This window comes from Ornithorhynchus anatinus, chromosome Y5, assembly GCF_004115215.2.
Source record: "Ornithorhynchus anatinus isolate Pmale09 chromosome Y5, mOrnAna1.pri.v4, whole genome shotgun sequence".
In the NCBI taxonomy this organism is placed as follows: Eukaryota; Metazoa; Chordata; class Mammalia; order Monotremata; family Ornithorhynchidae; genus Ornithorhynchus; species Ornithorhynchus anatinus.
The window spans coordinates 1,596,730-1,611,977 of NC_053179.1; the positions used below are offsets into that span (position 1 = coordinate 1,596,730).

At 45.4% G+C, this 15,248-nt stretch overlaps 1 protein-coding gene across 4 annotated transcripts in view; it reads right to left on the reverse strand.

The window, feature by feature from the left end:
- The window catches only part of LOC114808770 (serine/threonine-protein kinase STK11), a 66,712-nt gene extending 56,295 nt beyond the window's left edge, over positions 1-10,417 (reverse strand). For 3 of the 4 annotated variants that reach the window (XM_039910985.1, XM_029056646.2, XM_039910986.1), the window contains exons 1-2: positions 10,323-10,417; positions 8,745-9,114 (exon numbers count right to left, since the gene is read on the reverse strand). In XM_039910985.1, coding sequence (XP_039766919.1) covers positions 8,745-9,034 — 290 coding nt within the window. In that variant the 5' untranslated portion in view covers positions 9,035-9,114; positions 10,323-10,417. Of the gene's footprint in view, positions 1-8,744; positions 9,345-10,322 lie in introns of those variants that run through there. The other variant, XM_029056645.2, reaches the window with a different exon arrangement.
- Positions 10,418-15,248: the final 4,831 nt, after the last annotated feature.

Here is a 15,248-nt window from a genome sequence, read left to right on the forward strand (position 1 = left end):
ATGTCTGCCCACCACTAAAACTCAACATGTCAAAAGCTGAGCAACTTTTCTTCCCTCCCAAACCCTGTCCTCTCCCTGACTTCCCTATCACCATGGATGGCACGACCACCCTTCCCGTCTTTCAAGCCCGCAGGCTTGGTGTCATCCTTGACTCAGCTCTCTCATTCACCCCACACATCCAGTCTGTCACCAACACCTGCCGGTCTCACCTTTACAAAATCTCCAAAATATGTATATATATATTTTGGAGACACACACACACATATACATATGTGTGTATATGTATATATGGAGAAGCACCATAAACTAGTAGATAGAGCACAGGCCTGGGAGTCAGAAGGGCCTGGGTTCCAATCCCAGCTCTACCACATATCTGCTGTGTGTCTTGGGAAAGTCATTTAACTACTCTGGGCCACAGTTACCTCATCTGTAAAATGAGGACTAAGAGTATGAGCCCCAAGTGGGCAGGGATTATGTCCAACTTGATTAATTTGTACCTATCCTAGTATTTAGAACAGTGCTTGGCACATAATAAGTGCTTAAAAGTGCTACTATTATTATTAGTCATTCATTCATTCAATCATATTTAAAAGCACTTGCTTTGTGCAGACCACTCTACTAAGTGCATGGGAAGTAAAATACAGCAATAAAGAGAGACAATGGGTTTACAGTCTGGAGTTGCCTTTGACACTGTCGACATCCCCTCTCCTCCACACTTTATCTCTCCTTGGCTTCACGGACTCCGTGCTCTGCTGATTCTCTTCTTATCTTTCTGGCCATTCAGCCTCTGTCTCCTTTGCGGGCTCCTCCTCCCCCTCCCATCCACTAGAGAAGCAGCGTGGCTCAGTGGAAAGAGCCTGGGCTTGGGAGTCAGAGGTCATGGGTTCCAATCCGGGCTCTCCCACTTGTCAGCTGTGTGACTGTGGGCAAGTCACTTCACTTCTCTGTGCCTCATTTACCTCATCTGTAAAATGAGGATTAACTGTGAGCCTCACGTGGGACAACCTGATTACCCTGTATCTCCCCCAGCGCTTAGAACAGTGCTCTGCACATAATAAGCACTTAACAAATACCAACATTATTATCCACTAACTGTAGGGGTTCCTCAAAGGTCAGTTCTTGGTCCTCTTCTGTTCCCCATCTATACTCACAACGTTGGTGGAGTCATTCGCTCCCAAGACTTCAACTATCATATCTATGCAGATGACACCCAAATCTACATCTCCTCCCCTGTTCTCTCCCCCTCCCTTCAGGCTTGTATCTTCTCCTGCTTCCAGGACGTCTCCACCTGGATTCTGCCCACCACCTAAAACTCAGCATGTCCAAAACTGAGCTCCTTATCTTTCCTCCCAAACCCTGTCCTCTTCCTGACTTCCCTGTCACTGTGGATGGAACGACCATCCTTCCCATCTCTCAAGCCCGCAACCTTGGTGTCATCTTTGACTCTGCTCTCTCATTCACCCCACACATCCAATCCATCACCAACACCTGTAAAGATCTCACCTTTACAGTATCGCTAAGATCTGCCCTTTCCTCTCCATCCAAATGGCTATCTTATTCATTCAATAGTATTTATTGAGCACTTACTATGTGCAAGCACTGTACTAAGCGCTTGGGATGAACAAGTCAGCAACAGATAGAGACAGTCCCTGCCGTTTGACGGGCTTACAGTCTAATCGGGGGAGACAGACAGACAAGAACGATGGCAATAAATAGAGCCAAGGGGAAGAACATCTCGTAAAAACAATGGCAACTAAATAGAATCAAGGCGATATACATTTCACTAACAAAATAAATAGGGTAATGAAAATATATACAGTTGAGCAGACGAGTACAGTGCTGAGGGGATGGGAAGGGAGAGGGGGAGAAGCAGAGGGAAATGGGGGGAAAAGAGGGTTAAGCTGCGGAGAGGTGAAGGGGGGGTGGTAGAGGGAGTAGAGGGAGAAGGGGAGCTCAGTCTGGGAACACCTCTTGGAGGAGGTGATTTTTAAGTAAGGTTTTGAAGAGGGAAAGAGAATCGGTTTGGCGGAGGTGAGGAGGGAGGGCGTTCCAGGACCGCGGGAGGACGTGACCCAGGGGTCGACGGCGGGATAGGCGAGACCGAGGGACAGTGAGGAGGTGGGCGGCAGAGGAGTGGAGCGTGCGGGGTGGGCGGTAGAAAGAGAGAAGGGAGGAGAGGTAGGAAGGGGCAAGGTGATGGAGAGCCTTGAAGCCTAGAGTGAGGAGTTATATCTTACTGATATAATCTCTCAAAATATCCCAGCTGGATTATTGTGTCAGCTTTCTCTCTGATCTCCCTTCTTCCTGTCTCTCCCCCACTCCAGTCTATTCTTCATTCCGCTGCCCAGATCATCTTCCTGCAGAAATGCTCTGGGCATGTCACTCTCCTCCTTAAAAACCTCCAGCCAGTGGTTGCCTATCAACCTCCACACAAAACAAAAACTCCTTATTCTTGCCTTCAAAGCTCTCCCTTTCCCCATTCCTACCTCAACTCCCTTCTCTCTTTCTACTGCCCACCCCATACACTCTGCTCCTCTGCCGCTCATCTCCTCACTGTCCCCCATTCACACCTCTCCCACTGTCGACCCCTGGCCCACGACCTACTGCTGACCTGGGAATGCCCTCCCTCCTCAAACCACCAAACTAATTCTCCTCCCCTCTTCAAAGCCCTACTGAGAGCTCACCTCCTCCAAGAGGCCTTCTCAGACTGAGCCCACCCTTTCCCATTGCTCCCCTTCCCCTCCCCCACAATCTGCTCCTCCCCTTTCCCCTCCCCTCAGCTGAGCCCACTTTCTCTCTGCTTCCTTTCCTCTCAGCTGAGCCCCCTTTCCCTCTGCTCCCCTTTCCCTCCCCTCCCCCCACTCTCTGCTCCTCCCCATTCCCCTCAGCACTGTGCTCATTTGTATATACTATTACCATATTTATTTTGTTAATGAGGTGTACATCCCCTTGATTCTATTTATCTTGATAATGTTGTCTTGTTTTTGTTTTGTTCTGTTTTGCTCTGCTGTCTCCCCCATTTAGATTGTGAGTCCATCATTGGGCAGGGAATGTCTCTATCTGCTGCTGAATTGTACATTCTAAGCGCTTAGTACAGTGCTCTGCACATAGTAAGTGCTCAATAAATACTACTGAATGAATGAACAGAATATGGTGAAGCTGATTGGTTTCCCACTAGTAAAGATGTAGGACAAGGATGTGTCATCGCTTTATCTGTTCATTCTTTATACTGAATACATAATGAGAGAAGCCAGATTAGATGAAGATCTAAGGAGTAAAAATTTGAGGATAGAATATAAACAACTTCCATATGCTGATGATACTACCCTACAAGCAGAAAGTGAAGTAGACTTGAAGGGCTTACTCATCGCTTTATCTGTTCATTCTTTATACCGAATACATAATAAGAGAAGCCAGATTAGATGAAGATCTAAGGAGTAAAAATTTGAGGATGGAATATAAACAACTTCCATTATGCTGATGATACTACCCTACAAGCAGAAAGTGAAGTAGACTTGAAGGGCTTACTATTAAAAACTCAAAAGGCAGAGCAAAAAGATAGGCCTACATTTGAAAGTCAAAAAAAATGTTTTAACACATTTATAGTGGATGGAGAAAAGACTGAAATGGTTGATAATTTTCCTTTCCTGGGATTGTTAATCAATAATAAAAAAATGAGTAGTCAAGAAATATGCCGAAGAAGATTTGCTATAAAGAGCCTGGAAAAATTATGAAATGTCCTGATATAACAATTGCCACAGAAATACAAATTGTTAATTCTACAGTGTTTCCAAGTGACAGTGTATGGATCTGAAAGCTGGACAGTAAAAGAACAGGAGAGAAAAAGCATCGATTCTCTTGACATGTGATGTTGGAAAAGGTTTTTGCAAATTATTTCATTTATTCATTCACTAAATTGTATTTACTGAGCACTTTCTGTTTGCAGAGCACTGTACTAGGTGCTTGGGAAAGTACAGTACAACAATGAAAGGTATATTGCCTGTCCACAACAAACTATCAGTCTAGACAGGGAGAGACAGACATTAATACAAACAAATAATTTACAGATATGTATAAAGGTGCAGTGGGGCTGGGAGGGAGGAAGAACAGAGTAGCAAGTCAGGGCAAAATAGAAGGGAGTGGGAGAAGAGGAAATTGGTGGGCTTAGTCTTGGAGGAGATGTGTCTTCAGTAAGACTTGAAGGTGGGGAGTATAATGTCTGCTGGATTTGAGGAGGGAGAGCATTCCAGGCCAGAGGCAGGATATAGGCCAGGGATCAATGGCAAGAGAGGTGAGTCAGAGGATAGGATGAGTGATTAGATTAATGTGGTAACAATTTGGATGTAGAAGGATGGTCTTTAGTGACGATGTGAAGGTCAAACTGTCAGGATTTAGTGACAAATTGAATATGTGGCTTGAATGAGAGAGAGGAGTCAAAGATAATGCCAAGGTTCCAGTCTTGTGAGACAGGAAGGTTGGTGATGCCACCTTCAGTGAGAGGAAAGTTGGGGGAAGATGGGATTTGGGGAAGAAGATAAGAAGTTCGTTTTTAGACATATTAAGTTTGAGGTGATGGGAGGTCAGTCAAGTAGAGGTCTTGAAGGCAGGAGGAAATGACTGTAATAATAATGTTGGTATTTGTTAAACGCTTACTAGGTGCAGAGCACTGTTCTAAGTGCTGGGGTAGATACAGGGTAATCAGGTTGTCCCACATGAGGCTCACAGTCTTCATCCCCATTTTCCAGATGAGATAACTGAGGCACAGAGAAGTGAAGTGACTTGCCCACAGTCACACAGCTGCCAAGTGGCAGAGCCAGGATTCGAACCCATGACCTCTGACTCCCAAGCCCAGTCTCTCTTCACTGAGCCACGCTGCCCCTTGACTGTACACAAGGAGAGAGATCATGGCTGAAGATATAGATTTGGGTACCATCTGCAAAGGGGTGGTGGTTGAAGCCATGTTAGAAATGAGTTCTCCAGGAAGTGACTGTAGATGGAGAACATAAAGGAACCCAGAACTGAACCTTGAGGAAACTTACATACCAATTGTTATACTATTCACTCCCAAGCACTTAATATAGTACTCTACACACAGTAAGCACTCAGTAAATACCACTGCTTGGTTGAATGCCTGGGAACAGACCAGAGTAATTAGGCAGTGCAAGAGGGGGAAGTGAATACGGTGGAGAAATAAGAGATTAGTTAGGAAAGGCCTTTTGGAAGAAATCTTATTTTAGGAAGGTTTTGAAGATTGAGAGGTTGGTGGACTATCAGGTAAGAAGGAAGAGAGAGTTCCAGGCTAGAGAGGATGGGGGTAACAGGTCGCCTCAGAGACAAACAATAATGAGGAACAAAGAAAAGACAGGCACTGAGAAGCAGTGGTGTCCAGTGGAGATAGAATGGGCCTGGGACTCAGTAGAACCTAGTTCTAATCCCAGCTCCACCACTTTTCTGCTGTCTCACTTTAATAATTATAATAATAATTATGGTATTTGTTAAGCACTTACTATGCACCAGGCACTGTATTAGGCGCTGGAGTAGATACAAGAAAATCAGGTTCAACCCAGTCCCTGTTCCACGTGGGGCTCACAGTCTCAATCCCCACTTTACAGATGAGGTAACTGAGGCACAGAGAAGTAAAGTGACTGGCCCAGTGTCACACAACAGACAAGTGATGGAGTCAGGACTAGATCCATGACATCCTGACTCCAAGGCGTGTACTCTATCCATGACTCCATGCTGCTTGACTTTACACAAGTTAGTTTTTACATCTCACTCTCCTCATCCATAAATTGAGGATTAACACTATGAGCCCCATGTGGGACATAGACTGTCTCCAACCAGATTAGCCTGTATCTATCCCAGTGCTTAGTACAGTGCCTGGAACATACAAAGTGTTTACCAAATTACTTTTTCATTCAATTGCATTTATGTATGCAAAGCACTGTAATAAACACTTCGGAAAAAAAGGCAGCAGTCCACCACAGTACTCCCTGTTTTCATTATGACTGTGCTGACTACTGTCAAAAACAAGGAGGAGTTGGGAGAGTGGTCACAGCCTATTTATCAGTGTATCTTCACTGATTTAAAAAAAAGAGAGGGATTGAAGTAAGAAAGCAAAGAAGGAGATGCCAAAGATTGAGTCCATAAGGGGAAGAAAACTGCCCAAAGGAAATTAGAGCAGAAACAGAGTAACCCAATGAGAGGTCTGGTTGGGGACAGAACTCCCCTCTAGATTGTTAGCTTGCAGTGGGCAGCAATATGTCTGTTTGTTCATTCATTCATTCATTCAATAGTATTTATTGAGCGCTTACTACGTGCAGAGCACTGTACTAAGCGCTTGGCATGAACAGGTCGGCAACAGATAGAGACAGTCCCTGCCGTCTGACGGGCTTACAGTCTAATCGGGGAAGACGGACAGACGAGAACAATGGCAATAAATAGAGTCAAGGGGAATAACATCTCATAAAAACAATGGCAACTAGATAGAATCAAGGCGATGTACATTTCATTAACAAAATAAATAGGGTAATGAAAATATATACGGTTGAGCAGACGAGTACAGTGCTGAGGGGATGGGAAGGGAGAGGGGGAGGAGCAGAGGGAAATGGGGGGAAAAGAGGGTTAAGCTGCGGAGAGGTGAAGGGGGGGTGGTAGAGGGAGTAGAGGGAGAAGAGGAGCTCAGTCTGGGAAGGCCTCTTGGAGGAGGTGAGTTTTAAGTAGGGTTTTGAAGAGGGGAAGAGAATCAGTTTGGCGGAGGTGAGGAGGGAGGGTGTTCCGGGATCGCGGGAGGACGTGGCCCAGGGGTCGACGGCGGGATGTTCCATATCACTGTGGATGGTACGACCATCCTTCCCGTCTCTCAGGCCCGCAACCTCGGTGTCATCTTTAAATCGGCTCTCTCGTTCACCCCACACATCCGATCCGTTACCAAGACCCGCCGGTTTCACCTTTATAATATCGCCAAGATCCGCCCTTTCCTCTCCAACCAAACGGCTATCTTACTGTTACAGGCTCTCAGAATATCCCGGCTAGATTACTGTGTCAGCCTGATCTCTGATCTCCCTTCCTCCTGTCTCTCCCGGCTCCAGTCTATTCTTCCCTCCGCTGCCCGGCTCATCTTCCTGAAGAAACGTTCTGGGCATGTCAATCCCCTTCTTAAAAACCTCCAGTGGTTGCCTATCAACCTCCGCACAAAACAAAAACTTCTCACTCCAGGCTTCAAGGTTCTCCATCACCTTGTCCCCTCCTACCTCTCCTCCTTTCTCTCTTTCTATTGCCCACCCACACGCTCCACTCCTCTGCCGCCCACCTCCTCACCGTCCCCCGTTCTTGCCTATCCCGCTATCCACCCCTGGGCCATGTTCTCCTGAAGTCCTGGAATGCCCTCCCTCCTCATCTCCGCCAAACTAATTCTCTTGCCCTCTTCAAATCCCTACTTAAAGCTCACCTCTTTGAAGAGGCCTTCCCAGACTGAGCTACCCTTTTCCCTCTGCTCCCTCTGCTCCCCCTCTACCACCCTTTCACCTCTCCTCAGCTAAACCCTCTATTCCCCCCTTTCCCTCTGCTCCTCTCCGTCTCCCTTCCCATCCCCTCAGCACTGTACTCGTCCATTCAACTGTATATATTTTCATTACCCTATTAATTTCATTAATGAGATGTATATCACCTTGATTCTACTTATTTGCTATTGTTTTAATGAGATGTACATCACCTTGATTCTATTTATTGCTATTGTTCTTGTCTGTCTGTCTCCCCCAATTAGACTGTAAGCCCATCAAAGGGCAGGGACTGTCTCTATCTGTTACTGATTTGTACATTCCAAGCGCTTAGTACAATGCTCTGCACATAGTAAGCGCTCAATAAATATTATTGAATGAATGAATGAACTCTTCTTCATAAAAAGCAGACCCCATTCAAAACAATCTCCAAGAGGCCTTCCCCAACTAAGCTTTATTTCCCTTCTCCCTCTCCCTTCTTCATAATTTAGGCACGTGTATCTGTACCCTTTAATCTCTTGATATTCACCCCACTCTCAGCTCTACAGAACTTAAGTACATATCTATAACTTGTTCTAATGCCTGTTTCCCCCTCTAGATTATAACATCACTGTGGGCAGGAAATATGTCTACCAACTCTGTTGTACTCTCACAAGGGCTTATTATAATATCATGTATACAGTAAATGTTCAATAAATATCACTGATTGCCTGATCAACTGACTGATTGATCTGGAGGGCTTCTTGGATTAATCTCTCCCCAACCTATTTCTCTTGCTTCTGTGCATTTCCAACACATAAGGGCTACTCAAATACACCTTCTTACCTATCTATGCTTATATTTATTTGCTATTGTTTTAATGAGATGTTCATCCCCTTGATTCTACTTATTGCTATTGTTCTGTTCTTGTCTTGTCTTATCGTGTCCGTCTCCCCCGATTGGATTGTAAGCCCATCAAAAGGCAGGGACTGTCTCTATCTGTTACCGATTTGTACATTCCAAGAGCTTAGTACAGTGCTCTGCATATAGTAAGCGCTCAATAAATACTATTGAAAAACATTCTACATTACATTTACTCCCACCTGTATTTTTTTAGTGTGTCTGTCCCAACAGATTGTAATTTTTTTAATTTTTAATTTTTTTAATTTTTTTATAGTACTCACCCAAAATCTTAAAATAGTGCCCTATACTGAATAAGAGCTCAATAAAATCAGTTGCTTCCAGATTAAGGAGTGACCTACTTACTTTTTAACGTTGGCTTCACCATTAGGGATTCGTTGTAGTTTCTTTTTCTTGAGAATTTTGACAGCTCTCCTGCAAAGTGTTTCTGAATCCAGGACCTCCTTTACTTTGCCATAAGACCCTTCACCCAGGAGGTCCCCCATAAGGTATTTGCCAATAAATTTTGCTCTTTTGTGGTAAGGGTCATTGAAGACCTCAGTGTAATCAATACGATGGAAGAAGGTGTCTACTCCTTCAGACATCAGCTCACTTTCTGTACCAATCTCCGGCTGTGAAGCTTCACCCACATTCATCTTCAGTTATGGTCCTTAACCAGGTTTCCTTTAATTCTATGTTACTGCTTTAGTTAATTTTTCTTCACTTTTTCCTGCTTCTAAAAGTACATAAAAAAGTCCTTCAAAAAACTTAACATAATTATACACACTTAGAAGATCCCTGTAGTGTGGTGGACTGCATGCAAACATCTCATGAGACACCTAATTGCGAATGTGGAAAACGAGCTCCTAACCCTGTCCATGGCAAAATGTGATTAGAAAAAAAACAACCCTAAACAATAATAAAAATAATAATGATGGCATTTGTTAAGCACTTACTATGTGCCAAGCACTGTTCTAAACGCTGGGGGGATACAAGGTAATCAGGTTTTACAGATGGGGTAACTGAGGCACAGAGAAGTTAAATGACTTGCCCAAAGTCACAGGGCTGACAAGTAATAATAATAATAATGTTGGTATTTGTTAAGCCCTTACTATGTGCCGAGCACTGTTCTAAGCGCTGGGGTAGACACAGGGGAATCAGGTCGTCCCACGTGGGGCTCACAGTCTTAATCCCCATTTGACAGATGAGGAAACTGAGGCACTGAGAAGTTAAGTGACTTGCCCAAAGTCACACAGCTGACAAGTGGCCAAGTGTCGGATCTGGGATTAGAACCCATGACCTCTGACTCCCAAGCCCGGCCTCTTTCCACTGAGCCACTCTACTTCCCCCACAGAGTAGTGTGGATGCCCTCCCAAATCGTCTAAGGGGAAAGCGTCAAAGTAAAGTAGCCATGATCACTACTGCTCAGGAAAAATTTAGGGGTGGATGCCCACATTCTGCCTAAAAAAACACCACGAAACTGTAGTAGGGATGAGCCAATCAAAGTTCCCTTCTTGTTCCTCAAAAAAAAGACAAAATATTTTCCATTTTTCAAAATATTTTCAAACCCTCACCCTCCGCAGGTTGAGGGCAAGAGGATACTGTGGCAGTGAGTAGTTTTCCTTAAACCATCCGTCCCTAGTTTCTCTTTCCCCCATTTAATACGTGGCTGAAAGCTGCTTACGAAGACAGATAATGTACATCTCAGCTATGTCCCGATGGCCTAATTCGGTATTTCCTTCCTCGCTCTTCAGAAAGCTCGGAGTCGTCTCCTACTTTCTGAACTAGCTAGCACCCCAGACATCTTGTTTACTTCTCCCGAATATCCCCTTTAGTACTCATCCCTTTCTTGTCCTGACTTGTCTCGTTTCCCCACCTATCTACTGGTCCAACTCCCCGGGCCCCGCAGTGATTTTCAATCGGCGCAATCCGGCTACCTATTACCTGGAGAATGACGAGCTTACTAACCACTAAATACGAGTTCCTGTGGTTTTACAAATACTTCCGGGGGATTTTCTTTGACCGTAAAAACCGGTTAAAACCAGTTTTAAATGACGCTAACGTACGGTTTCATCTGATTGGAGGACACTTTAGCCAATCTGCCTAGTGAGACGGAATTCCTAGACCTCATGCGGTAAAATGGGATAAGAAGATAGCGCAGAGTCTGACAACTAAGGTGTGGAGGGCAGAAATTAGGCGGCAGCAGGAGCCCTCCACTTCCCCAACTCCCTTGCCTGGCCCTTGAGTCTATTTATTGCTATTGCTTTTGTCTGTCTGTCTCCCCCGATTAGACTGTAAGCCTATCATAAGCCGGGACTGTCTCTGTTACCGATTTTTTCATTCCAAGCGCTTAGTACAGTGCTCTGCGCATAGTAAGCGTTCAATATATACTATTGAATAACGGGAGTTTCATGTTCATTGTGCTGGAATTAAATGGTTTCTTTTTAAAACAAATTAATTTTCAGATGTCAGTGGCATAATAATAATAATAATGTTGGTATTTGTTAAGCTGCTTCTCTAGAGAAGCAGCGTGGCACGGGCTTTGGAGTCAGGGCTCATGAGTTCGAATCCCAGCTCTGCCACTTGTCGGCTGTGTGACTGTGGGCAAGTCACTTAACTTCTCTGTGCCTCAGTTACCCCATCTGTAAAATGGGGATTAAGACTGTGAGCCCCACGTGGGACAACCTGATTCCCCTATGTCTACCCCAGCGCTTAGAACAGTGCTCAGCACATAGTAAGCGCTTAACAAATACCAACTTTTTTTTTTAAGCGCTATGTGCAGAGCACTGTTCTAAGCGCTGGGGTAGACACAGGGGAATCAGGTTGTCCCAAGTGGGGCTCACAGTCTTAATCCCCATTTTACAGATGAGGGAACTGAGGCCCTGAGAAGTGAAGTGACTTGCCCATAGTCACACAGCTGACAAGTGGCAGAGCCGGGATTCGAACCCATCACCTCTGACTCCAAAGCCCGTGCTCTTTCCACTGAGCCATGCTGCTTCCCAAAAGAGTAGGCCCTTAACAAATACCATTATTACTATTATTTTTTATTATTCATCCCCCCTCCCATCCCCATAATACTTACGTACATGCTTGTAATCTTTGACTCGGATCTCTCGTTCACCCCACACATCCAATCCGTTACCAAAACCTGCCGGTCTCACCTTTATATATCGCCAAGATCCGCCCTTCCCTCTCCACCCAAACGGCTATTTTACCGTTACAGGCTCTCGTAATATCCCGGCTGGATTATTGTGTCAGCCTTCTCTCTGATCTCCCTTCCACCTGTCTCTCCCCGCTTCAGTCTATTCTCCATTCCACTGCCCGGCTCATCTTCCTGCAGAAACGCTCTGGGCAGGTCACTCCCCTTCTTAAAAACCACCACTGGTTGCCTATCAACCTCCGCACAAAACAAAAACTTCTCACTCTAGGCTTCCAGGCTCTCCATCTCCTTGCCCCTTCCTACCTCTCCTCCCTTCTCTCTTTCTACTGCCCGCCCTGTAGGCTCCGCTCCTCTGCCGCCTCCTCACCGTCCCCCGTTCTCGCCTATCCCGCCGTCGACCCCTGAGCCACGTCCTCCCGCGGTCCTGGAATGCCCTCCCTCCTCACCTCCGCCAAACTAATCTTCCCCTCTTCAAAACCCTATTTAAAGCTCACTTCCTCCAAGAGGCCTTCCGACACTGAGCTCCCCCTTTCCCTCTGCTCCCCCTACCCCCCTTCACCTCTCCGCAGCTAAACCCTCTTCTCCCCCATTTCCCTCTGCTCCTCCCCCTCTTCCGTCCCATCCCCTCAGCACTGTAGTCGTCCGCTCAACTGTATATATCTTCATTACCCTATTAATTTTGTTAATGAGATGTACCTTGATTCTATTTATTTGATATTGTTTTAATGAGATGTTCTTCCCCTCGATTCCATTTATTGCCATTGTTCTTATCTGTCTGTCTCCCCCGATTAGATTGTAAGCCCGTCAAAGGGCAGGGACTGTCTCTGTTACCGATTTGTATATTCCAAGCGCTTAGTACAGTGCTCTGCACATACTAAGCACTCAATAAATACTATAGAATGAGTGAATGAATACTTTATTTGTATTGATAGCTCTCTCTCCTCCCTCCCCTCGCCCCAACTAAGCCCCTTGTAGGCAGGGAATGTGGCTGTTTATTGCTATTGTGTGCTCTCCGAAGCTCCGAAGTACACTGACTCTGACTCCAAAGCCCGTGCTCTTCCACTGAGCCACGCTGCTTCTCACCCACCTTGCCGCCCTGTCCTCACTTCCCACTCTCGATGATCAGGTCTCCGCTCTCAACTTCACCCTCTGTATTCATCTCAACTCTCTTGCCCCCCTTTCCCTCCGCTGCTCTCGCTCCACTAACCCACAGCCTTGGATCACCTACTCTGTCTGCTTCCTATGCTCCAATGCTCGAGCTGCCGAGTGCTGCTGGCGAAAGTCTAAGCACCAAGCCAATCGCAGACATTTCAAATTTATCTTTTCCTGCCTTAACTCTGCCCTCTCCTCCGCCAGGCAAAACGTATTCTCCTCCCTCATCGACACCCATGCCCGTCACCCCTGACAATTGTTCCAGACCTTTAACTCTCTCCTTAGGTCCCCTGGCTCACTGGAAAGAGCACGGGCTTTGGAGTCAGAGGTCATGGGTTCGAACCCCGGCTCTACCACTTGTCAGCTGTGTGACTTTGGGCAAGTCACTTAACTTCTCGGTGCCTCAGTTCCCTCATCTGTAAAATGGGGATGAAGACTGTGAGCCCCACGTGGGACAACCTGATTCCCCTGTGTCTACCCCAGCGCTTAGAACAGTGCTCGGCACATAGTAAGCGCTTAACAAATACCAACATTATTATTATTATTATTATCTCTCACCCCCAGTGATCTGGCCACCTACTTCATCACAAAAATCAACACAATCAGGTCTGAGCTCCCCCCAGTCACACCTCCCCCTCTCCCCTCCCCCCTACCAACCCTCTCCCCTACTTTCCCGTCCCATCATCGTGATTCTATTTATTTGCCATTGTTTTAATGAGATGTTCTTCCCCTTGACTCTATTTATTGCTTTGGATTTAAGAAGGCAGGAAGTTCCAAGCCAGAGGCAGGATATGGACCAGTAGTTGGTGGCAAAATAGACGAGATCGAGGTTCCTTAAGAAGGCTAGCATTAGAGGAGTGAAGTGTGAGCACTGGGTTATAGTAGGTGACTAGTAAGGTGAGGTAGAAGGGGGCAAAGTGATTGAGTGCTTTGAAGCTAATGGTGAAGAGTTTTTGTTTGTTTTTGTTTGATCCAGCAATGTTTGGATGTCCTGAAAGTTTTTGAAGGAAAATGATCTGGACAACACAATGAAGTATGAACTGGAGTGAGGATAGACAGGAGGCTGGAAGGTCATCAAGGAAACTGATACAGTAAGTCAAACAACAGACAAGTGGCAAAGCTGGGATTAGAACCAAGGTCCTTCTGTCTCCCAGGCCTGTGCTCTAGCCACTAAAGCATGCTGCTTAATCCCTCTAGACTGTAAATTCCTAGTGGGCAGGGGACTTGTCTACCAATTCTATTGTATTGTCCTTTCCCAATTCTTAGTAGTATGCTCTGCACACAGTAAGCACTCAATAAATACTATAGATTGATTCCTGCTACCCACATCATATCCTTCCAACTACTACTTCAGCATTGTTGAACTCAGAGCCACTTGTTAGCATTTAGGTACATATCCCTCTAGGCCTCTAGTCTGTAAGTTCCCTCTAGACTGTGTAAGCTTATTGTGGTTAGGAAATGTGATGATTCACTGTTATATTGTACTCTCCCATGCACTTAGTACAGTGCTCTGGATATAGTAAGCACTCAATAAAAGCAGTTGACTGACTGACTGACTGACCCAAAATTTGTTTTAGGCTTCTGCTAAGCCTCCGCTAACAGTTACAAATCCTATAAAGGCCGAGCTATCAAATTCTAGGCGGACTTCACCCCATTGCTAGGTGATAAGTATTGCTGTGGTCAGCAGAAAGGCAGCACAGGGTGGTCTGGCATATCCTGAACATGTTACAGGCTACAAAGGACAGACCAAACTCTTCAGCTTAAATAGCAGGAATTTCCCAGATGGTCTGGGATCCTTAACTCTCTTCCCAGTGTTGGGAACACCTGCACTGTGACTGCAGAGGAGACATCAAGTATTGGCCTAGGAATTGCTTACTCCCTACTTCTTCACAAATTCAAGCTAACACCCAACATTGCATAGTGATAGGTCAACTGTAGCGATAATATATGTATATGTATATGTTTATATATGTATATATGGAGAAGCACGATAAACTAGTAGATAGAGCACAGGCCTGGGAGTCAGAAGGGCCTGGGTTCCAATCCCAGCTCTACCACATATCTGCTGTGTGACATTGGGAAAGTCATTTAACTTCTCTGGGCCACAGTTACTTCATCTGTAAAATGAGGACTAAAAGTATAAGCCCCAACTGACAACTAAGATGTGGAGAACAGGAATTAGACAGCAGCAGAAGCCCTCCACTTCCCCAACTCCCTTGCCTGGCACAACGGGAGTTGCATGTGCATTGTGAGCTGGCATTAAAAGGTTCCTTTTTAAAATAAATTAATTTTCAAATGTCAGTGGCATAGAGTAAGCCCTTAACAAATACCATTATTATTATTATTTTTATTATTCATCCCCTCTGCCATCCCCATAATACTTACGTACATGTTTGTAATCTTTGACTCAGCTCTCTCGTTCACCCCACACATACAATCCGTTGCCAAAACCTGCTGGTCTTACCTTTATAATATTGCCAAGATCCGCCCTTTCCTCTCCACCCAAACATCTGTCTTTCTGTTACAGGCTCTCGTATCCCGGCTAGATTACTGCGTCA